The 25223-nt window shown below is 44.5% G+C and overlaps 1 protein-coding gene across 9 annotated transcripts in view; it reads right to left on the reverse strand.

Moving 5' to 3' along the window:
- The window catches only part of LOC116954442 (sucrase-isomaltase, intestinal-like), a 382301-nt gene that overhangs the window by 1472 nt on the left and 355606 nt on the right, over positions 1–25223 (reverse strand). For all 9 annotated transcript variants that reach the window (XM_032974950.2, XM_032974949.2, XM_032974952.2 and 6 more), the window contains 20 exons: positions 24195–24363; positions 21326–21422; positions 20400–20512; positions 18460–18585; positions 17593–17724; positions 17072–17179; positions 16452–16514; positions 15321–15455; positions 14582–14666; positions 12892–13036; positions 11992–12125; positions 10829–10863; positions 10161–10277; positions 9036–9184; positions 8181–8265; positions 6438–6494; positions 5603–5727; positions 4172–4260; positions 2550–2599; positions 184–372 (listed from right to left, as the gene is read on the reverse strand). In XM_032974950.2, the coding sequence (XP_032830841.2) occupies positions 184–372; positions 2550–2599; positions 4172–4260; positions 5603–5727; positions 6438–6494; positions 8181–8265; positions 9036–9184; positions 10161–10277; positions 10829–10863; positions 11992–12125; positions 12892–13036; positions 14582–14666; positions 15321–15455; positions 16452–16514; positions 17072–17179; positions 17593–17724; positions 18460–18585; positions 20400–20512; positions 21326–21422; positions 24195–24363 (2203 nt within the window). The remainder of the gene's footprint in view (positions 1–183; positions 373–2549; positions 2600–4171; positions 4261–5602; positions 5728–6437; positions 6495–8180; positions 8266–9035; positions 9185–10160; positions 10278–10828; positions 10864–11991; positions 12126–12891; positions 13037–14581; positions 14667–15320; positions 15456–16451; positions 16515–17071; positions 17180–17592; positions 17725–18459; positions 18586–20399; positions 20513–21325; positions 21423–24194; positions 24364–25223) is intronic.

Consider the following 25223-nt stretch of genomic DNA (forward strand, 5'->3'; position numbering starts at 1 on the left):
AGTGTACAAGCACAAATAATAACAAAAGTACCCAATTTTGTCATTAACACTCCCCTTATAGCATAAATAATGGCCACGATACAACGTCACATATACGACCTCACCTTTGGACTGCGGTATAGACGGAAGCGTGATCATTCGTGTCTGGGAACATGAAAATGTGTGTGAATACACAAGACTTACTTGTGTTCCTGAGACTTGACTGATGGTTACATTTTGGAATGTGCCGCTGCTATCAATATCCAGCTTAGCAGATGTGATTGTGGCCGTCGCGATACCCAGGACTTTCACTGACTCCAGCACGAGCCCAGCTGCATCGCTTTCTGCGCCGTCGTGTGCAAGCCTGTTACGCAGGGTGCTCACAGTGCCATTCTGGTCACACACCGCAAGCACCACATCAAGTACAATACATGGTCAGCAACATTGTGAAGCATTGTGATAGCCAAAGAAAAGCAAATCGTGTGTGTGACAATTAAGAGGCACGGGTGGTGGGAAAATAATTAGGGGGTAGATCTGGAGTGAGTTTTTCGACAGTCTGACAGACATGGAGAGACAGGGAGACGGATAGATGCATGGGAAAAATAAGACTATCAGGTGAAGATCGAAGCACGGGGAGAGAGAAACAGACAGCGAGACAAAGTGAGATGGACAGACACAAACAGAGATACAGACACACACACATTGTAAGATACAGATACGAAAAATATCTATAAAGACAACACAAAGACAAGGCAACAGAGACACATGGAGCATGGTAGAGAGACATAAGTGCAAGAGACACGTAAGTAGATCATCACAGAAAGAGATAAGGTGAGAAGGGAGATGAGGAAATAATGTAAAATAAAAAATAACAGACAGATAAAGAAAATGTGAGGTTGACAGAGAAATGGAGACAAAGACAGCAGATACAGATGTTGATTTCCCACGGGCATTTCTGAAAATTTCAGACCGATCCTGGAGCATTGCCAGGAGGTCTTAGATCTCTGGTCTTGTCCCCATGTGGCTCATGTGCAAATGGTTAACTTTATGCTCTGGCAAGAAGTAATCTCTGATTTTGGAAATGTTCTCCAATGTAAAACAAAAAATGACAACGTTGGGCCTGTGTGAGAGACGCCGTTAATGGCAGGTGCATCTTCTGCATTGACCCAGTCGCATCACCACCGGCTGGTCCTCTTGGCAAAGTGGGGCACTGCGGTTGGGAGATGTTAACTACGTTGCCTGGTACACATGAGGTCACGGGCTCGATCCCGACCCTGACGCCTGTTTTATATTTGGAGTTTGCGTGTTCTCGCCACAGTTGCGTGGATTTTTCTCAGGGTCCTCCAGTTTTTCCCTCCACATTCAAAATCGACGTGCGCTTATAGTACTTGGCTGCTATAAATTTCCACTTCGTTGAGCTATAATTTGTGGCCACGTCGCTTCTGTAAAATAACTATATAGTTAATTGGGCCTCATCTGGTACAATACAAATTGATATTTTAAAGTGAGCTACATAAATTAGTTTCCTGGGGGTATAACTCTTAGGTTAAGGTGGCGATCTATCATCCAGAGAACAGGAAATTCTCCTTTTATCTTTACTTTTGTAAATCTGGCAGGCTATGATTGTAGAAGGATCATACATGCCGAAAATCGAGCTAAATGGCAAAGTCGTTGTGAGATCATAATTTTCACGTCAGAGCTGTTTCTCGGAATGCAGTCATCACTCCCACGAAGCCAATCAATGGCCTGCCAGACACACGTGACCACCCATTGAACTTCCCCCAGCATTATTCATCACTCGATGCTTAAGCCGTTCTGTGGTTAAAGTAAGAGTGTTAATTTTTATTTAAAGCTTTCGGGACTGCAGGGATTCATATTATTGGTTCTTTCGGTAAAGTCACGTAGAAGGGAAACAACAAAATAATACAAATATAAAACAATAAAATTCTCACGACGTTTCGACTGCAACACAAGCAATCATCATCAGGTGTGAAAACCGCAGCAATAATTTTTTTTAAAAAGGTTGTTTTATATTTTATATTATTTTGTTGTTTCCCTTCTACGTGACTTTACCGAAAGAACCAAAAATATGAGTGTTAATGTCATTCATTTTCCTTCCCGTGAACTGTCCTGCCTATGCCCACGTTCATTACTTTTCAAAACAGTCTGAATGATGCCATTAAGCTGATTAAGATCTCTAACCCATTGTCTCTCGATGCAAATACAAAGGACGAGTCTCTCTGTGCTTCTTTGAACACACTTTCGATTATTTGGACACTTTACATTGTCTTCAGCAATGTCCACGGCTCTGATCCATGCCACAGCAGGCAGTAGGCATTCATTGAGAACATTTCAATGTGTCCAAGGAGAAACACGAGTTGGTAAGCATTGCAGAATCCGTGTGTGTGCATGATTTTTCTTCCTTATTGTATCTCGTCTGCAGAATTGCTCATTGTCGTCTGTCGTTTTCACGAGGCAGATGGGAAACAAAGTTATTTGCTGCATTCAGAGAAAAATATGAGTTCTTTAAGGTTATGGCATATCATAATTATACCACAGAGCCCACTCACCTTAGTGACTTGGAACGTGGTCAAAAAGTATTTCTGTGTTTCAAATGTGTCTGTTGCAAAAAAAAACAGAAAAAATTATTGTACGATACTGCAATGCTGCTATCCTCCCTCAGAATGATGGTACTTAATATATAATATTGCTTTATACATCTTGAACACCCGCGTTTGTATTTGAATTACAATACAGAATAACATATTATTTTGGTCTTTCGGAAAAGTCACGTAGATGGGTTCCAAGAAAATAACCAAAAACTACGACGTTACGATCGCAACACAAGCGGTCGTCACCAGGTGAAGGGGATTTGCTTCTAAAGGCTAACCCCCCTATCTACGTGACTTTACCGAAATACCCAAAGAATATGAATTCCGGCAGTCACAAAAAGCTTTAAGTCAACAATTCACGGGGCAAAACAGATCAATGTTTGTATCGTACATTTTGTACAAAGTTGCTGCACTGTGTTCTTTGGTGGAGAGCTCTTACCTACAACATCAGCAAGCCAGCGGCATTTGTTAAGTAGGCCACGCTGCTGACGACACTCATAAAGTGTGTTGGCTCAGAGGTTGTCTGCTTTAACAATTTGCTGCTGGAAAACATTGTTCCACAAGACCCATAGTTTTATTTATATATGGATTTTTAAAGTTATTTGTTTACCTTTCCTATACTTTGCACTCCCGTTGTGTTTTTTTAGTATTGTTTCTTGTTGCAACGTTCGGAAAAGAGCTTCATAGCTCATCGGATTCCTCCAGTATAAATACATATGATTCTGACATGCTGATATGGGCCAAAACGTTATATTTTATGGATTGACGCAGACCCTTGCCTTTGTAATTATGAGTAGCAGCAGAGGGCAGCAAACCCCATTGTTATATATTATTTTACTTATATGCTCCTCTCTGTGCTTCCTGCCTTCACCACAGCATATTTTTTAAGTTGCTGCATCGGGACATGGAATCGAACCGGTGACCTTTGGGTTGAAAATCCTGTGCGCTGACCAATGTACCATGGGCGGCTCCCTTAATTTTTTAGTTAAAAAGGTAAACTTATGTTTACTGCCGGGCATATCTATGTGCGTGGGAAAATGGTAACCAATTTATTACCGCTGTTTTTGCGCGCATAAAAGAAACCCCACGACCATAACACACCCTAACATTCACTACTCTATGGGACGTCTGACAAAAACATGAGTAAGCTGCAGCGTGTACAACATTCTTTGGCACGTGTCATGATGGGTACTGCAAGGTCCGACCATGTCCGTCCGGTGCTCGCTAAGCTGCATTGGCTTCTGGTTGCTGAAGAAATATATTAGAAGGTCGTGCTCATTACACACGAAGTGCTTGCCACGAATGAACCACAATACATTGCTGATCTCACAAAGGAGCATAAACCACCACGCAAACTCCCGTCATCCTCGCAGCAGCTTTTTTGTTTTGGCGAACCATCGAGCAAAGAGGGTCACCGCATCGCACGCTCTCAGACGCGCTTCTGCGGCCGTCTGGAACGCTCCTCCGATATCAGGAAGCCACTTGCGCTATGCAAGTGGCTTCCTACGTACGGTGCGAAAGAAGTTCGACATACATACGACCCATAACTTGCCAACTCTTGAACAAAAAAAGCAGCTTACCAATGCCGTCACCATCGTCCCAGAAGAGAGATCCCGTGGCAGCCCCCGAAGAATCCGGTGCCACAAGCAGTGACATGGGCTTCTGGCGACTGCAATCCACATCGCGGCAAAGAAATGAACACCCAACACGGATAAAATTTTGATTTAAAGCTTTCGTGACCGCAGTAATTCATATTCTTAGCTCTTTCGGTAAAGTCACGTTGAAGGGAAACAATAAAATATATATAAAATATATATAAAACAATAAAAAAAATTCTCACGACGTTTCGACCAGAACACAAACCTGATGACGACCGTTTGTGTTATGGTCGAAACGTCGTGAGAATTTTTATTGTTTTATATATATTTTATTATTTTATTGTTTCCCTTCAACGTGACTTTACCGAAAGAGCTAAGAACACCCAACACGGAATCAAGCAGCATCTTTATTCATCCCGGAGGAATCCATTGAGCTATGAAACGCTTTTTCGCAGTTGTCAGAATCTGCATATTTATTTATCCGTGTCGGAGGTGGTGGTATCGGGGTGAGCACTATGAATTAGGTGCCCTGAGTATGCCGCTTACATTAGTGGTGAATGACATCCACATCGGGTTTGGGACTTCCCTAGGCTGACTCAGCCTTAAATATCACCTGTACTGGGAGAAACAAAGGTGGCCAGGCATGGTGTTGGCGGCACCAGCACCTCATGCGCCATGTTGGCCTTAATAGGTGCTCTCTAACAGCACTTGCTCACGACATTGTACGTGAGCTATATTAGGGGATCTACTATATGTCTTTGCAGAGGAGCAGAAATTCAGTATTTAGTACACTGCATTTTAATCCTAGTGATCTGTATTTTAATTCTAGTGATCTGCATTTTAATTTCAGGGGAAGATCAATGGCAGCTGGGATCTGAACCTGTACTGGGTCTCCCCTAGGTCAATTCAGCACTAAATACAGTGTGTGCAATTAGTGGTGAGATGTTAACTCCCTCGCCTGGTATGCAGGAGGTCGTGGGTTCGATCCCGACCTTGACGTCTGCTGTATATTTTGGAGTTTGCATGTTCTCCCCGTGGCCGCTTGAATTAATCTCCGGGTCTTCCGTTTTTCCCGTCCACATTTAGAATCAACGCGCGTTTAGAGTATTTGGCTGCTATAAATGTCCATATGATGATAAGCCACTTCGTTGAGCTAAAATTCTGAAAAAGATCTATACAACTCAGTGGGGCCTTACCTGGTAATTCTTTTTTAAAATAAGTAGGTGTCAACATCATCCACGAGGAGACATTCGGCTGAGCGTGGTGCCACCCTTGTGCCGGTGCCAGCCTTACTAGGTGTTCGTCAACATTACTCCCTCCAGGAGTGTGTAAGGCCTATCAGGATACCTTTGTGCTTGCTTACGTGTGAAAGTACGTGTCTGTCCACACGTGCGCACGATGCGATCAACGCACCTGTACTTGGTTGTGTTGGCCGGCTGTTGCGTTGGAAGGATATAGCCTCCCCGCACGTGCAGGTTAATCGTGTCCCAGGGAGCATTCATCTCTTTGTACTCCTTACGCTCGGTCAGTTGGGCACCCTTCATATGCAATGAGATCGAGGGGACAGGATAAGGATTTGCCTTATTCGGGTTCATCTCAAAGCGCCTTACATCACCTCTCAACTATTTCACTGCTTTCGGGATTCTGTCCAAGAGGAACCCTCGAGTGGCATATTTTTTACACACTGCAACAAAGTATGCAGACACATTACGTTGCAAATGGTTGTAGTCTGCCAGCAGGGGGCGATGTTGCTTCGTGGGTCTTCCCAAAACACCACATTGTAGCTCACATTGGACAAGTACGTATAGGACAAGCAGTGCCAATCTTTCTTATGAAGTTCAATTCATCAGCCTCTCCACGATTGAATGAGTGCAGGGCAGTGCTCATTACCATGGTGATTATAAGTCAGTGGTGGAGATTCCATATTTCTATGGAGGGGACCAGGACTGCCCATAGGATATTCCATCTCTATTTCTGAAACTTTTATTAAGCCCTGGAGGAATGATGGACTAAGTGGACCTCAACTCAGATTTGAACCATTTTTGTTGCAAGTCAAGTGCTCTGACCACAGGTGCCACTTAGCCAACTCTCGCCTCGTTGCAAACACAATAATGGGCATCATCATTATCATTAAAAAGATCATAGGAGAGAGTTCTAAAGTTGAGTGGTCTCAGTTAAGGCGGAGGAACACATGCAAGAGATCATGCTCAGTTCAGAATGGATGAACGAAGCATGATGCGTGGCTCACCGTTTGATAGTCGTACCAACGAGCGTCGGGCACGTAGCCTCTCACAGTCACCTTCTCCTGTGAAACCAGAGCACAGCAGCACATGCAGGGTAAACGCAGCCGTGCTACTTTGCATCAACGGGAAAGGGTATTGTTCCTGAACAGTGGAAAGTCTCTGTGGGTCACCAAACGTGGACTCTTTGCAGAGATAAGGCTGCCCATTCACACCAAATATCATTTGAAAATTTTATTTTCACCAAAGGTGGCATATGGCAGCAATGAGTAGTCCACCCATGATGAACAAGTATGGTCCCCAAGAACTGTACCATAAACTACCACATTAATTGCACGTTTTAAATCTTGACGACCGCTTGTGTTGCGACCGAAACGTCGTAATTTTTGGTTATTTTCTTTGAACCTATCTTCGTGACTTTACCGAAAGACCCAAAGAATGTGTACGTTTGAAGTGAATGCTTATTTAATTCGGGCTCAAAATAATAAAATACGTTGATGTGACTGGCGGTGTGACACATAACAGGCGTGCCTCAAAGTGTGGACCAGGATTTTGTGGCGTGATCACCCGAAGTCACCGCGACACAGGGCGGTGCACCGCTCACTGCGGGACACGCTGAAGTGAAATATCGTCGTAGATGGACACGATGGCAAACAAACTGCAGAAATTGGATGTTTTTTTCTCCCCAATTCTTTGGCACGGCGCTACAACTCTGCACCTGGGCCAGACCGTCAGCGATGAGCCTGGTCATCGGGCCTCGTTGCTTTAGACCAGTGGTCCTCAACCTTTACTGCAGTCTGCACCTCTTTGGTTCTCAATCGATAAAAAAAATCATAATGTTTATAAATGCACAGGGTTTCATGAGATACAGTAGTTGTACTCACGTGCTCGTGCTAAATTTGTGTTCTCGATGATTTACTTTTGAAAAAAATCTGGCCATGTCTCGCCACCCCCTAGGAAGGGAATCTCGCACCCCCAGGGGGTGAGTGCACCCCCAGGGGGTGAGTGCACCCCCAGGGGGTGAGTGCACCCCCAGGGGGTGAGTGCACCCCCTAGGTTGAGAACCACTATACGTTGAGCCAGAGGTATGATTGGAATTACAAAGAAAAAAAAGAGGAATTTTATAATAACACCTGGACGTACATAACAAAAAAAAAAATTGTGCCTTTTTGTATCAGATGCTTACGTGAGACAATAACAAATATATTTATGATAATTTACAATTAACATTGCAGGGTTGTGGAATAATGTAGTTTGTGAGGCCGAGTTTCTGACTTTTAGATTAATCTGAAAAATCAAAAAAATTGTCGAAGGCACAACATTGTGACCCTAAGTGAAAAAATAATGTAAATTTGTGACGATCCTAAAATGTAACACCATAGGCAGTGGCATTTCTTCCACGGTGTCGTATCTGTGCTTTTTGCTGCCAAACATTCCATCGCATTTCGTCATTTTGACGATCACTTTTGTTTGTATTATTAAAAAAAACGTGAAAATGTGTGCATTAAAACGATGGTTTACTGTTGGAATTTTACGTCAAAATTAGAAAATAGAATGAATCATATTTAAAACACACAAACAATGACAATTGTATAAACATTTCCAATATATAAATTTGAAAATACCCCCAAAAATTGTTCTGAAAATCCTAAACTACTATCTCTGAAAAAAATGTTAACTGAAACGTTTCCCTTGGAGGGTTGTGTTTGTGTTCAAAGTGTGGACGTGATTGATTTGGTGACAATACAAACCTCCTCCAGCACAGGAGTTATGAGAAGTGCTGGACCCCAAAGGAACTGCTTGGAAATTGCCCAGGTTTCATTGTCACTGAGAAACCTGCACATCATAAATGAAAGCACAACGGAAAGCTTCGAGTTCGTGATGTCATCAGTGGCAGCTGAGCCGTATGCTGCGTTAGACAGCGCCCACGTCGATACAGTCACTTAAAAAAATGATTCACTACGGTATGAGCTTTAGTGGTTTATAAGAGATAATGATTTTCACAATAGCGATACACTACTTCGCTGCTCCTGACGCAGTTATCTGGGCTTCACCACCTGAACGTGAAATTGTAGTTTGTTGGCTCTGCATCTACATCAGCAGCCGTACAAAAGAAGGCAGTGATGAGTTTGAACCGAGGTGTTAGCTAATTTGCAAAATAATTAATGTTAACGCTGATGATATTAATACTAATAATCCCCTGGCATGGACCAGCAGTAGCGTGTTTGCCACTTGTTGCGAGAGGTTCGCAGTTCAAATGTAGCAGGCGGCTCTGGTTATTACCGCAGGTATAGTAACAGTAATGCAGGTGCCGTCTGCCTCACGGTGGACGTTAAGTATCCCGAGATGGCATTCGAAAAGAGTGGGCAATCTTGCGTGCTGGTGTCGTGGCATGAATATTCCAAATGAGAAAATTATCCGCAAATGTCTCCCAACATCGCCCCCTCTCTACCGTGACACTACTGCAGACTCGTGTACGTGAAAAAAGTGCCTCCATCATAGCCTTCAGCTATAAACATGGAGCGAATATGAAATGCACTCAATTGTCATTATTATTATTATTCTTGTTGTTGTTGTTGCTGTGAGTGCATCAACGTGAATCTCACTCGTGAAGGAGGGGACGCACGACAGTGGAGCCGTGGGCGTGGGCCTCGTGCATGAGGGTGTAGAGGTATGGAAGCAGCGAGTAACGGATCTCCAGCACTCTCTTGGACATTTCGGCAAACGCTGTGTCCCAGGCCACGGGGTCTTGCCGCTGAAGAAGAATTTAAAACAAGGAAGGAACAAAAATAAGTAATAATCGTGCACGCGCGTGGAATTCCGAAATGCTTTCCAATGTGAGAATGTCCACCGAAGGATTACTTCTGACATAGATGCGTACTTTGTATGGCATATGGATCAGAATGTGTGGGAATTCCGACCTTCTTTGCCTGTCATCCGAGGAAGGTGAAATACCCAGGAACACCCAGAAGACTACATTCGCTAGGACCAAATCCTCCACAATCAGTGTGTACAGGATATTTAATCAATAAACCATCACGCAAACTCCAGCCATCCTCATAGCAGCAGCTTTTGGCTAACCATCGAACAAAGACAGTCACTTCAACGCACTCTTTTAGATGCGCTTCTGCGGGGTTCTGGAACGCTCTTCCCTCCGATATTAGGAAGCAACCGGAGCTATGCACCTTTACATCTAATTAAAAAAAAAATGTTCTTTAGAACTGCTTTTGTGTGGAGTTTGTTGTCCTTCCCCCAAACCACTGATTAGCACGGTTGGCTATGTACAATGCGAACGAAGTTCAATGTACAATCTGACCACTTTTTCGTTGAATTCTAACAAGTATACTGAACTAAGAACTGGGTGCTCCAACCCAGATAGAGTATTTGGCCGCTATAACTTTCTACACAATAGGCCACTTCGTTGTGCGATTATTTGTGGCAGGGTCGCTTCTGAAAAAGAGCTAAATAGCTCAGCGGGCCTTACCTGGTAAAATAAAAAAATATTGTAAAAATGTAAGAGTCGTTTTAGTTCCAATTTCGGCCTAATTTGTGTTTTGCATAAGATCAATAGTATATTGCCATTAAAGAGGGCTTTGCCAGAGGAAAAAACTGCTATGGTACCATGTCAACAATTATACTCCAGCCAACACAGTTTTATAAAAAAAAAACAACAAAGTCGCCGTGGTTTGGACTGCTGTGATTCACCGTGCATGTGTGGTGCCTGCACTCACGATGTTCCCCTTGCCATTGTGGTTGCGGGAGTATGGGTAGAAGGCTCCCAATTGCATCCAGCGAGCACACAGATCGTAGTTGGAGTCCCCAAAGAAGCCACAGATGTCAGCGCCCGTCTGAGCACAAAGTTTAGACAGTGTCTCACACAGCACATCACAAGACAAAATAAAAAGACATGACGCACGTCAAACCTGCACCACACACCCGCACAACACAGATCACACCATCACCCCCCACTGGCAAACTAATTCCCATTAGCAACCTGGTGCTGCATTCATCTTGTGCCGTGTAGGGATAGCTGCCACTGGGGGGGGGAGGGGGTCTCCCTTGGCTACAGTGCAGCGAGGCGTTAAAACTGTTGAGATGACACGCAATGTTGAACTTCTTTCGCACCGTGCGTAGCCAACCATGCTCACTGGAGATGATGACATTGTGCTCCGAGTGAGATGCCAGGACATTTAATGACCGAACTTAACCGAAAGCGCACTGAGGGGCGGAACCTCATCGCTGTTGGTAGCCAGTGGTGGACAGTCTACATTCCCATGACAGGGAGCAATTACTTATCACGAATTTTAAAGTGCACGCGAAACAAATGCTCGCGTTAAAATAGCTGAGTCGACCGTTATTTTTTAAAAAGGATTGCCACGCAGCACGAATGCCAACTTACGTAAGTGATGCCAAACAAGCTGAACTCCATCATGCCTTAAACACAAAATTAGACAGGCGTTAACAACAGCATACGGAACACATCAGTGGCATGTTAACCAGGCTTGGCTAAAAACTTAACAGGTAAGTAAATCGGTTACATTTAAATCTAGGAGTTCACAGGCCACTTGTGACACAGGAAAGGAAGGAACGGAATTAAATGGGGGAGGCATTTACCCTCCTGGGAAGTTACAGGCTCACAATAACGACGACACATACGTTATTTGTCCAGGAAAGCCTCACAGATTATCAAGACTTGTTTACTGAAGGGCCCTGGGTTGGATCTTCATGCAACTGGGAAGAAATTAGAGTCCCGACTAAATAAACTACTACTTGGGTGTAAATAACACCTGAAGGTCGGCACACACTGGTTTGTCATTGTACTTGCTGCATAACCATATTCTGGCCACCTCAAAAATGCCCAGTGAATTTGGGAGTTTCTCCGAACTGCGTAACCCACCACCAACCCTTGCCTCCAGAGCATGAGATCACAGTTGTGCGCCACCATACTCGACTTTAACGACACTGTACAGCTCTGCATTGTGCTTTCAGGTTGAATTTAGTTCCTGAAGTAGCTGCCAGCACGTGGAGGATGTCGGACATTGTATCGGACAACAAGCGTTGAAACCCGAACACACATAGAAGGGTTACACAGAATGCCCTCGTTATTTGCGAGGGATACGTTCCGGAGGTGATGATATCGGCCTACAAATATCGTACGCACAACATCTGCGGATGCTTCTAAAGCCTCGATAAGATATTTCTCTCTATATATATCTTATGTCTTCATCTCATCACATTCCCTCTCACCACTTTACATCATTATTTTATGTCATCAGTTTATCTCATCGCTTTATGACATCACTTTATCTCTCATCACATTATCTCATTACTTTATCTAATCTATGCATTGCATCACATTCTCACTCACCACATTCTCTCATCTCTTTATCTCATCACTTTCTCTCGACGCAGTCGTGTAGACTTCCAGATGCGATTCACGGATAGTGAAATATCGGGGATAGCAAGTTCGCGGATAACGAGGGAATACTGAGCACAACCGTGGGCAAAAAAAACTGTGCAGTCGTATAAGTTACAGTTTTTATTTTTTACGACGGCACTCACCGATGATGGACTTGTCAAGGTTGTCCCAGCGAGCAGAGTTGTCACCCAGCCAGTGCCCAGACCACTGTCCGCTGCCAGGGAAGGTGGACCTGGTCACCACGATGCCACGCTTGCCCGTCACATTGTGCAGGGCGCTGGAAAGACGCGAGGAAAAGGAATGTACACAGGCGATCGGGTGGTACGTCTGGCAAAAAAACGTTAGCAACCTGTGGTGTGTGTAGAAAATTATCGTGTCGTTGACGGGTCCCGCGAGATCCGACCATGTCCGTTCAGTGCTTGCTGAGCTGCATTGGCTTCTGGTTGCCCAACGAATACATTATAAGGTCGCACTCATTACATACAGAGTGATTGCCACAAATGAACCCCAATACCTTGGTGATCTCATCAAGGAGCATAAACCATCAACACGCGAACTCTCGTCACCCTCGCAGCAGCAGCTTCTGGCTAACCATTGAACAAAGATAGTCACCATATCGCGCTTTCAAATGAACTTCTGTGGATGTCTGTAACGCTCTTCTTTCCGATACCAGGAAGCCACTGGGAGCTATCCACTTTTAAATTGATATTGTAAACTCATTTCTTTGGAAATGCTTTTGGTGTTCAATTTGCTTTTCTTCGCCCGCATCTCCGATTAGCACGGTTGGCAATGTACGCTGCAAAAGAAGTTCAACATACATACGAACATTCATCGACTGCGGATCCACGTCGCTCCATCTACCCAGGTGGACGTCCTCCTGGGCACATTCCCTCCTTTTCAGTCGCTCGCCTCGACTACCATACCCACCGCACACTCCGATTGGCACGGTTGGCTACGTACGCTGCGAAGAGAAGTTCAACATGGCACGTGCAATGCATTGGACCACAGGGCTACTGGGCCAGCTGCTGTGTAGGGGGACTCACTCCAGCGTGGGCTTGGTCTGAGACCAGCCGTAGAGGCTGTGCACGTTGTAGTGCTGGACCTTCGACCCGTCGGGAAGCTCGTGCAGTGCCTCCATGCACATGGTCTTGTGCTGGAGGCCCCAGAAGACGTCCTGTTGGGTTAGATCTGCGCACAGGGGTTGACAATGGCGGCTGCAGGGAGGTCCCGTTGCACAGTGTGCTATAAAGCGCTTCATAGCTCTTCAGATTCCTCCAGGGTAAATACATATTCTGATTCTGAATTCGATGACGGCAATGCGGACCAATACTAACGATCACGTAAAAATCCCCGCTCCACTTTCACATTTCCGCATGCAAATAAAAATCAAGATTCTCTCCTCGTCTTACGTGCGATGTCTCGTCTGCTTGTACTGACTTTCTGTGCAATATCTTCTGAAATGTATGTTTGATTATTGCTGTACCATCAAACAAAGATGGTCGCCGCATCGCGCGCTTTCAGATGCGCTTCTGCGGCCGTCTGGAACGCGCTTTCTGATATTAGGAAGCCACTGGAGCTATGCACTTTTTAATCTAGATTGAAAACTAATTTCTTAAGAACTGCTTTTAGTCTTTAGTTCGTTGTCTTTTCCCGCACCTCCGATTAGCACGGTTGGCTTTGTACGGTGCGAAATAAGTTTAATATACATACACACGTACAATTCTCCACACATATGGCTGTGTGTGGTCACTTGTTGACTCGACCAGAAAACATAAGGCAGACAAAAAAACAAATACTGTGGTTCCTACCTTGTAGTTGTATACCTATGCTGCGAGTCCAGGGGGCTTGATGTATGACAGTTATCAAGTGAGGAAAAATACTTAAAAATCTGGGTCAGGTGCTCGATGAGAGTGCTCTACTGGCGTTACTCCTTTGATATTATATTTAAAAAAATTACAAATATCTGTTGTGATACGGGGGAGGAATATCGTGGATCATGTGGGGTTATCGTATTAGCCGTGGGGTTAATCTACTCCTGTTATCCGCAAAAACAATTATGGGTCATTGGATGCCGTTCCGTGTTGACCTTTAGGTAAAGTCGTGGGTAACAGTGGATTATTAGATGAATAGGGCCGTGGGTAAGTGAAGTTCGCCAACAGCACAGGTCTCGCGAATAATAGGCATCGCTGGTAATAGGGTTGCACCCTTGGCATCGTTCTTGATAAACTAAACTATTAAACTATTTTATTTTTACCAGGTAAAGCCCACTGAGCTATATAACTCGTTCTTTCACAGATGTCCAGTAGGGGCCTGTCAGAATGTTAAAACAATAAAGAATCCAAGTACAACGTTGAGGAAAGGTAAACAAATCACGATAAAGTAAAAAATAACTTTATTTTACCAGGTAAAGGCCACTGAGCATTTTAGCTGATTTTTCAGAAGCGACCTGGCCACAAATGAAAGCTCAACAAAGTGGATTATCATCACGTGGAAATCAAATGCAGCCAAATGCTCTAAATTCATGTTTCTAAAGGCGGAGGGAAAAACCGGAGAAACCTGAAGACAAAATCCACGTGACCACGGGGAAAACACGCAAACTCCAAATATACAGCGGGCGTCAGGCGCAGGATCAAACCCACGACCTTCTTCATACCAGGCGAGGCAGTTAACATCTCGCCACCGAGGTGCGTGTGTGTGATGCAGGCAGGAGGTGGGGTGGTAACTCAAACGCACGGGGCATGTACGGAGGCTCGTTCAAATCCTTATCTTCACATCCCGATGTAGACCCGTGGACAAAGCTCGCCGGTTCGTTCATGTCCTGTGGGCCGGAGGGAGAATGATGAGTGTCAGGTGGAGTGGAGGGTTGCCATCTGTCCTGGTTTTTGTTTTCCAGGATCATTCTCCTTTTGAGGTTAGCAGTTCTGAAAAGTTCGTCCAAGTGTTCCGGGGATATTCTAATAATACACCGCACATGGCAATGCTTTTTCATGTAAGTTGCCCCTCTTCCAGTGTTGTGGCATAAGGATGTGTGTAGAGGGTGCTCAATGCCTCAGCAACTCAAATGTCTTAACATCTCATGCAAAATTCTGGCTTAAGTTGTTTTTTGCCAATGCGACTCATTGATGGCAGCTGTCCCTGTATGTGGCACAATGTGAATACAGCACTGGCCTGTAAATGCAATGTGTTTTTTTTCTGAATTATTAAATTTGGCAATAACTAATCAAATATGACAAATTTAGACCATGATGTCATATATAACATCACAGAATCTTTGACACCCTCTACGAAGCATATTTTTGGTTCTTACACCCGCGCTATTGACCGGGGTGACCGCTGGAGTTTAAACCGCCATCTTATGTGGTGGGGGAGGGGGGGGGGGGGCGCAGTAAAAAAAAAAACGCAAGAATAACGCAGCCCGGTGCCCTTCGCCAGCGCCCCGAGCGAAAAACGTGCTTCAATAATGGGAACGCACGATCCACAATCCGTCGAACTCCATGCTGTCGGTTGGCGTTGTTGGATTCCGGTAGAACTCCTCGATCTCGCGCTGCCACCACCGAGCGGTGCGCTCGCGGAAGAAGTCGGGCATGGCAGCGTACGCCCGGTAGTGCTGCGTGGCGCAATGCGGGGAGGGGAGGGGGGGGGTAGGGGGGAGGTAGGGGTACAAAAATCCAAGTCAAGGTCACGAGGTCAAAGCGGCCAATGCTTTTGATGTCACCAGAATCAGAACGTGTTTTTTTTTTACTTCCTTTAAATATTTTTTTTCTGAATATTTATTTACACTGGGGGAATAAGATCACAGATGTCCAGTAAGGGGGTGGTTCAGAACGTTACAACAACAAACAATACAAAAACACGGTCGGAGTGCAAAGTATAGGAAAGGTTAAGCAAATCACGAACCAAAAATTTACAAACGTAAAAGAAGGCACCAATCTCATGTTTATTGTCCTGAGCCAGTTGTAGAAATTAATTATTCCTATGACAGGGGTGAGTCTATCCGTAGAACAAGCACCTTTGGCTTTGCACAAGGTTGTACTCATTTTGTTGACCCCAAAGCTCCCTGCTTTGGATGTATGTACAGGGACTCCTCTACTTACCAACATTCGCCTTACGAAGTTTCAGAGATATGATCAAACCTGTCCGTATGTTCAGTTGTCTGTTGGGACCAAGAGTCATAAGTTCAACTGCCATGCAATAGATTACGGTGGTGGCATCTACATCTACAGAATTTGAAGAACCAGTGGAATCTATATCTGCAGAACAAGAAGAAGCAGTGGCATCTACATCTACATGAGTTTATACAACTTTTAAAGCCATTCCCTGTGTTTAGTGTACATGCCGTAAAACGTGTTTGGAATCGGCAGGAGCAAAGTTGGAATTACGTACAAATAGACTAATGAACAGATTTCTGGAACCTAACTCGTTCGTAAGTAGAGAAGTCCCTGTATGATGAATTTATTTCACACCGTAATTATCCAAATGCGCTAATTCGAGTTGTGGATATTGCAAGTCATTGCGCTTTAACCACTGCACCACTCAGCCAAATCAATAGACGAAGGGAAGCCGTGAATAGGAATCAGGGCCCCAATGCTCGTGTGTAACGCACCTCAACTTGATAGTCCCAGTCTTGAGTATCATTCACTTCAACGTGAGGATAATCAGGCCACACCTTCACACAACAATCCATTCAGACACACGCTCCGTGTTCATTTGAGAATTGTTGTTTAATTGCACATTGGCGTTCATACTGTATATACATCAAACACATATTTTGGCAGTCTACTGTGTTGTAAGCATTGCACATTTTTATCTATAGCTTTTGGTTCATCCGAAAAACACTTCAGGATAATTACGTGACTCCGTGCAGACATAGGTTTTGATCAATATGTAAAAAGGTCATCAATAGACAAAGATATTTACACTTTGCAAATATAGGTTAGTGGACAAAAAATGAAAGCAAACTGCTTTAAACATGGGGAGGGGGGGTTGGTTGACTGAATGTACGTGAGATTAGGCACATGTGAAAAGGTCAGATTTGTGAACATCCCAAATAATAATAATGACACCACGCCTTTACACCTCCGTGATGCACTTAATGTTGGGTTTAGTTTGTTGTCCTTCCCCCGATTATCACAGTTGGCTATGTACGGTGCGAAATAAGTTATACATACATAGAGCACAACTCCAAGAAACTACGCGGTAAAACATAATGGATTTTAGGATTACCTTTCCAAACATGATTTGTCCATCTGGACGTTTCATATAAACGTCATTTTCCACACCTCGAGTGTATGCAGGATATGGCTCAGTCTCATTCGCAGCGATTGCTGGATCCTGGAAAGTACAATAACAATCGTGACGTTTCACCATCAACATTTTTTAGTGCATCTTAAAAAAAGGCACCTTGATTAATGACGCATTGCATGTTTAAATGGCAAACAGGAGCACCAGCTGCTAAATCACCTGATGAAGCTGGTTGTAATCATCAATGTCGTAGTCAAATTGTAAATGTTGTGGGTTTACTCTCGAATACACCGGTGTGCTGAAGTAATAGTGAAATTGGCACCTTGTGTTCATGTGACAACCTTTACCAATTGGTTGTGTCGGATAGCGGCGGGTTAACGACACATTTACATTCACGCGATCTAACCCAATAAAGAAGCCTGTACTATGCATAATATTGGTGGCGAAAGCCTACGTGTTAAACTCCATTTGATCATGGTTACATTACCCCCCCCCGTGCTCACCAGGATGATGATGATTCGCATGCCCTCGTCGTGCATGTGTCTGATCAGGTTGGGGAAGTTTCCAAACTTTTCCTTGTTTAAGGTGAAGTCCAACTGCCTCACCATGTAGTCGATGTCACCGTACTGAGTGTCCTGTGCGAAGGAAGGGGGCCGAGAGGCGTTGTCAGGAGACCACCGCGTGGACTCAACTCTTCAGTTGGCATTAACCTACATTGCAGTAGACCTGGACTGAGGATAATGCAACTTAATGCATTACCACCATTCTGATTTATGTTGCCGACACAAGGGCATTTGTACCTCACGCTATGAACGTACTATTACAAAGACGATCAAGAGTTGCCTATATGCATTCTGCGTTGAACATCGAAGCAATAGGTGGGGCCATCCTGTCACCTCATGTCTCACTCACTTTTCCTACTTAATAATATTGACAATTTCCCAAAGATAAAAGATGTTCATGATAATAAGACTCCCAAAAACAAATACCCCCGTAAAGCCTTAACAGACTGTTGGGGAAAGTGCTGTTAGCGATCACCTATGAAGGCTGGCACAGTGTTAATGTTTACACATCACACCAGTTACTCATTTGACGCTGAGTCGACCTAGAGGAGGTCCAGGACCAATTCAGAAAATCGTCACTGGTGTTGGCCATGAGCGGGAATAGAAGTCTGGTCGCCGAGTTCGCAGCGCAGCGTGCTAACCGTTGCACTACCGCTCCCCACTAATAATTATAATAAGACTCCCGGGATACACTTAACACAGGCAAATGTTTTCCAGTGTAAAGATGACGTGTAGGTTTACGTGGATAATATATGCCAGAGCAGCAGATCCCGTGTGCAAATTGCGTAGGCGACGTCTGTCACTCACATAGGGGACGCCTGCTGCCTTCATGTCATTGTAGAGGTTCAGGATTTCCGTGTCGTTGGCGTAGCCGTAGCGGCACAGCTGGAAGCCCAGAGACCAGTAAGGAGGCATGGCCGGACGTCCGATGAGCTGCAGAAGAGGCACGAAACGAAGCGATAAGAACACCGCTAACGGTTATCGCTAATGATGATGGTGAACGGTGGCAGTGTAGAAAATAATGCCCCAAAAGTATTTTCTATAAAAGGTAAAAAAACGTAGCCTTGAATCTGTTTGCCCTCGACAGTGTTGGCAGAAGGGCCTCCGCTAGAGGGAGCATTAGAGGGTAATTTGGTCTGCCCTTCCGTACAGGCCAGAGGTGCTTGAAGAGGTGGGAATACCCACAATTTATCCCAGTATACGGCACCTGCCGATCAACTCAAGTGAGTTCAACCCATTCGTACAATTGGCTGGAAAGAGGTGGGGGGATAGTGCAGAAACTTGCATTTTTGTAAAACCGCTGCATCAGAATATTGCATTGAACCAGTGATCTCTGAATCACAAGTCCTGTGTGCTCACCAATACACCATGACATTTCCCTTTACTTTCGATATCGACGAAATAAAGTTATTGGGAATCTGGTGTCTATTCCACCGTTATAGGCGGGGCTTTTGGGAACGAGGGGAGGGGCACTGGGGGATCGATCAGAGAGGGGGGCGGGCACAGATGCTCTCAAGGCAGAGCTGTGGATGACCATGCTTGTAGGGGCCTTTGGGGGACTGAACGGAGAGGCAGTGGGGTGTAGATTAAGTGGACAGGATTATCGCGGTTGGATATGTATGGTGCAAAAGAAGTTCAACATACATACATACGTAGAATGGGACTAGGAGGAGTTTGGAGGATGTGTGAATTGGTCCACGCAAAAAAGAAAAACCCGGGCTTTTTGTGTTATTCGGTGCAATTGTAAACAACAGCCATATCAGACATGAGCACGTCTAAACGGCATACTCATTGGGTTGACCGCAGCTCAAAGACTCAGTCCCTTACAAGGCGTGTGGCGAAGTTAGGAAATGTCCCATGTGCTGCTCGGCACTTGGAGGCCTGGAGACCAGAATCGGTGATTTAGTCGACAATGTGTTCGGGGAGGCAATTCCATATCCAGACAGCAGAGTGAAGGGAGCTTCTGTCCAGGGAGCAATTTTCTGGCAACTGGGGGGGGGGGAAGTGCTGCCCGTCATTATGATACCAAGCTGTAGTAAGGCATTCAATAGTTTGGCGAAAACACGTTGGCAATTTGCCAACCGAGCCTCTGTCCTTTTCTCTACACTTGCACCAATGTGTGCAGTAGTATCATGTAAAAAAATACCGCCCATGTAGGCTGCCCTTCGAAACTGATGGGAACGTGAGGTTCCAGGTCTGGGCTGTGCGGTGGATGGGGCAGCAGAGTTTAGCTGCCACTGTTCAATGGTTAAGCCAGTGGCTTTTGTTCGATGGTTAGCCAGCGGCCATTGGCTAACCATCGAACAAAGACGGTCACCGCATCGCACATTTTCAGAAGCGCTTCTACGACTGTCTGGAACGCTCTTTTTTTTCCAATATTAGGAAGCTACTGGACTTCAAAATCTAGATTCAAAACTAATTTCTTAAAAAAAAAGTGTTTTTTTGTGTTTAGTTTGTTGTCCTTTACTTTTCCCCGCACCTCCGATCAGCACGGTTGGCTATGTACGGTGCGAAAGAAGTTCAACATACATACATGCTTTTCTCAGGCTCACATGAGTGTATTACTCTGCGTATATCAATATGAATATGCCAGGACTTACACTCGTGTACTGCAGGGTGTATATCAGTGTGAACACAACAGTACTTATTCTAGTGTACTGCAGGGTGAATATCAGTATGACGTATACCAGTACTTATGGCAGTGCACTGCAGGGTGTATATCAAGTATGAAATATACGAGTACTTACTGCAGTGTACTGCTGCGTGACCTCCTCTGGGCTGGGTCCGAGTGTGAAGTAGAAGTCAAGGATGCCCCCCGTGGTGCGGTAAGTCACCGCTGGGTTGGGCTGCAGAACAATGTCTGCTCGCACAGCAAGGAGTGACATTAAGGCTGTGCGTCACAAACGCAACTCACGGTGCCCATGACCACACACATATACAAATGCAAAGTTCCTCCGTATAGCATTGATAGACTGTTGAGGCAAGTGTGTTTAGCAAATACATTATGAAGGCCAGCGCTGCGTATGAAGGGGTGGTGTGGTAGATGCCATGGCAGGCTGCTTTGTCTCTCCGTTGCTGACGTTTACACGCCATGCAAGGTCCTCGTTTAAGGCTGAGTGTACTTTGGAAAGGCCCAGGACTGGCCCAGATAATTGTCACTGACGTTAGCCATGGCCAGGAATCGACCTCCTGTCACCAGGTTCGAAGGAGTGCAGTGCGCAGAGACAGGCAATGGCATCAACAACAACAGCCGCCGTTCGCTGCCGAATGGCCGGCAGCGGCGGGGGTGTGGTCACGTCGCCATGCCACCGCCAGGTTCGGTTCACTTTGAGGCCACGTGAATTGCGTCGATGGGCTTCATTGCCACGCTAGGTGCACTTTGAGGCCATTTGAAGTGCATTGCGCGGCGCGTTCAGATGCGCCTCTGCGGCCGTCTTGTATGCTCTTTCTTTCCGATATTAGGAACCCATTGAGAGCTCTGCCTTTTAAATAATCTCGATTGACATTCATTTCTTTAGAGCTGCTTTTTGCATTTAGTTTGTTGTCCTTCCCCCGCAGGTCCGATTCGCGTGGTTGGCTGCGTACGGTGCGAAAGAAGTTCAGCACACATACAAGTGTCGAAGGCTAGCGAAACACTTTTACGATGACGACAATGACAACACACGGTTCTCACCCATAGCATTGCTGTTGAATAGCAGAACGCTGTGCGCATTGGCCCCATCCTCCACCGACATGTAGTAGGGATGCACCCCGTATGCGTTTGCTCTGTACTGTGGGTACACAGCACACACACAGAATCGGAATATTAATTTAAAACTGGAGGAATCTGATGAAATATGACGCTCTTTTTCTCTAGATGTCCTGTATGGGCCGGGCCAGCGAGTAATGACAGCAAACACTACAAAAGACAAAAGGAGTGCAAAAGAGAAACAATGGTAAGCAACTTCTTTGGTTCTTTCGGTAAAGTCACGTAGAATGAGAATAAAATAATAAATTGATAAAATAAAATAACACAATAATATTCTCACGACGTTTCAGCCACAACACAAGCGGCCTTCATCAGGTGAAGTCCTACCAGACAGTCTCGTCCCTTCACCTGATGAAGGCCGCTTGTGTTGTGGCCGATACTTCGTGAGAATATTATTGTGTTATTTTATTTTATCAATTTATTATTTTATTCTCATTCTACGTGACTTTACCGAAAGAACCAAAGAAGATGAATCATTGCAGTCACGAAAGCTTTAAATCGAAATGGTAAGCAAGTCACTAAATTGAAATAAATTATAAATATACGTATTATAGTTTATCACGTAGGCTTTCACGACCAATATTATCCATGAGAGGTTTTTTTGGGTTAGCTTGTGTAAATATAAATCTGTCGTTAAACCCTGCCAATACCCAACACAGCTATTAACAGGTTTGTAAATGTTGTGGGTTTACTTTTCAACGCACCGGTGTGCTGAAGTAGTAACGAATTGGCACGTTTTGTTTACGTGACAAACCGTACTAATTGGCTGTGTCGGGTGGTGGCGGGTTCAATGACACATTTATATTTACAAGCTTGGATGAAAGCAGCAGAAAACAACAACAAAAGCAGTCCCAGGCCACCACCAAGCTAATAACTCCCAGTAGTCCCTCGATAACATTAACATTGAACTATTTATGCCACAGTCTTGTTATAAAGTGCGCAGTAGGGCCAAACATGAGTGACATTTACTACCGCATCGAGAGCAAGACACCCGGATGGGTGGCACTGAGTCTTTCAAGCCATTCGTGGTCAGACCGGTTTTGGGTGCATTGCGATCTACGGGTGAAATGCGCCTGACAAATTAAAATTATTATTGCTATTGAAGAGTTCAAATGCAGGTTTATGGGGCTGAAAACAATGAGTGCCGCTTTTTTTGGGTAGCCAACAGTGGTCATAATATGGTGTGCATTGGCAGTGTAATAGTCACGTGGAATTGCCACCACTTACTTGAGGGGGGGGGGGGTCACAATTGAAGATGAATACCCATTTAAACTAAAGTACCTATTTAAACTAAACATATTCTTAGCTTTTTCGGTAAAGTCACGTTGAAGAGAAACAACAAAATAACAAAATATATATATAAAACAATAAAAAAAATTCTCACGACGTTTCGACCATAACTCAAACGGTCATCATCAGGTGTGTTATTTTGTTGTTTCTCTTCAACGTGACTTTACCGAAAAAACTAAGAATATGAATTACTGCAGTCACGAAAGCTTTAAATCTAAATTTAAACTAAACATGTTTTCAATTGTTGTGGGTTTTGCTCTCCAACACACCGGTGTGCTGAACTAGTAACGAACTGGCACGTTCTGTTTACGTGACAAACGAGTTTAATGGCACATTCATATCTACGCAATCTAACCCCAAAAAAACTATTTTATGGATAATATTGGTCGCGAAAGCCTACGTGTTAAACTAAACTCAGACTATTAATACCTATGGGACATTTTTGCCAGTATCAAACATGATTAAAAAAAAAATATGTTTTACCCATTCTGGCAATAATACAGGTGTTAAGTTGTTCAAACACCAAATATATACCTTTTATAACTATTCAACTAAATTATTTTGTATTTTACCAGGTTAAGGCCCACTGAGCTATATAACTCTTTTTCAGAAGAAACATGGCTATCACAAATAACAGCTCAACGCAGTGGCTTATTTGAACCAGGAAGCCATTTTGAAACTTAACCCTCCCATGCGTGATAAATTAAAAGCAAAACCAATTGTACATCTTGTTTTTAGTTGAATGTGATTCAGACCAAAGAGCCCCACAAACATGTTGCATTTTCTTTTATACCAACGACACTTCCCGTCTACCGGCTGCCACCATGTTGAACGCCAAGCTCTGCTTTACCAAACATTTCTGCCATGCTGGGAATCATATTGTCCATCGTCAGTTGCCACGATGAATAGGTGACGTCCTATGGAGAGGAGGACTGCATGTACTTAACATTTCTGAGGATGTGCATTTGTACGTATGGTATGTTGAACTTCGTTCGCACCGTACGTAGCCAACCGTGCTAATCGGAGAACGTGCACGGCGTGGCTAAAATGTGAACATACCACGGTTGCCACCGTGGTGAGATGTTAACTACCTCGTCTGGTATGCAGGAGGACATAGGTTCGATCCCGACCCTGACGCCTGTATATGGAGTTTGCATCTCTCTCTCCCCGTGGTTGCCTGGATATTTCTCGAGGTGCTCCAGTTTTTCCCTCCAAATCTAGAAAACCTGCATTTAATATATTTGGCTGCTATAAATTTCCATGTGATAAGCCACTTAATTGAGCTATCATTTGTGGACAGGTCACTTCTGGAAAAGAGCTTTACAGCTCAGTGGGCCTTACAGTATTACCCGATTTAAAATAATTGGAATAAAAAAAGTAGTTTTTATCACAGCAGTCTACCGCAGTACACGCGATTGTCTGAGACTTTCCTGAGCTGTGACTGTCCTGAGTGGCACGCGGACACCGCCGTTAGAGAGCGCTGCAACGGGGATGAGGTTGTTACCCCGGGAGGCTGATCCTTCGAGAAGTATCCCCACGTCTCCCAATTGAGCTTGAGCTTGAACGTGTCGTGCTCAGTCTCGCCAAAGCCATAGATGTTCTCGCTCGGCAGCAGCGCGGACATCTGGATGAAGCGGTCCGTGAAGGTGAAGCCGGGTGCCTGCGAGTTCCAGCTGAGGACGAGAAAATAGAGGGCACAGTGGGTGGCCTCGATGGGACACCCCCGTTGCCTCCAACGGGAACCTCGGAGCCAAGCGGGGCCACCCCACCCCAGAGTCAATGCCTGGCTTTGAAGACCCCCCCCCCTTTGGGCAGGCATCTCCAATGCTGTACGTCCCCCCTACTCCTTTCCCCATCGGCACATCTGTCGCTGGATGTTTGCTTTGCGGGGTCGGAGGCAAAATCGTGATATGACGGCCTCACGAGACATCCGGATTATGTACAGCATAGTGCTTTAAATAGGGAAGGATGGAGAGTAATTGATTGACAAAATAAACTAACTTTTCAAAATATGTAATTAATTAAAAGCATTTTATATTAAATAACAAAGAAAGCATTTACAATTATTTATTTAGAAATGGAATGCACTGCACACCAATATTTGATCAATTAAACAAATTGTATGAACTGAAATTATAAAATAATGTACTAACTGAGCCGGTGACTAAGTTATCCAAGGTTGAAAGATTGCAACTGTCTCGGCAGTGGTCTGCTGGTGATGATATTACGTCCTCGCTGTTTCACAGTCATTTTATAAATAGACTAATCAAATTAAATGAATGTTATATATCGAGAGGGATGATATACTAAAACAAGAGCATAACCTCATCGCGAGCAGACCACGTGACAGATCACGTGACAGACTGATGCATGTGGATTGTCTGAACAATGCCAGGCCCTTTGTACAGCTTAATCAGCACGTGAACAGTGTTCCGACCTCTGCATTCTTACTTTTTTATGCTTTTATTTACTTTCAGGAAGCCTTTGTGGAATAACCCAAATTCTGATTTATTCAAGTCTGGATCTGTCACGA

This window comes from Petromyzon marinus, chromosome 55 (genome assembly GCF_048934315.1).
Source record: "Petromyzon marinus isolate PM22_M1 ecotype Great Lakes invasive population chromosome 55, UKy_Petmar_22M1.pri1.0, whole genome shotgun sequence".
NCBI classification, from domain to species: Eukaryota; Metazoa; Chordata; class Hyperoartia; order Petromyzontiformes; family Petromyzontidae; genus Petromyzon; species Petromyzon marinus.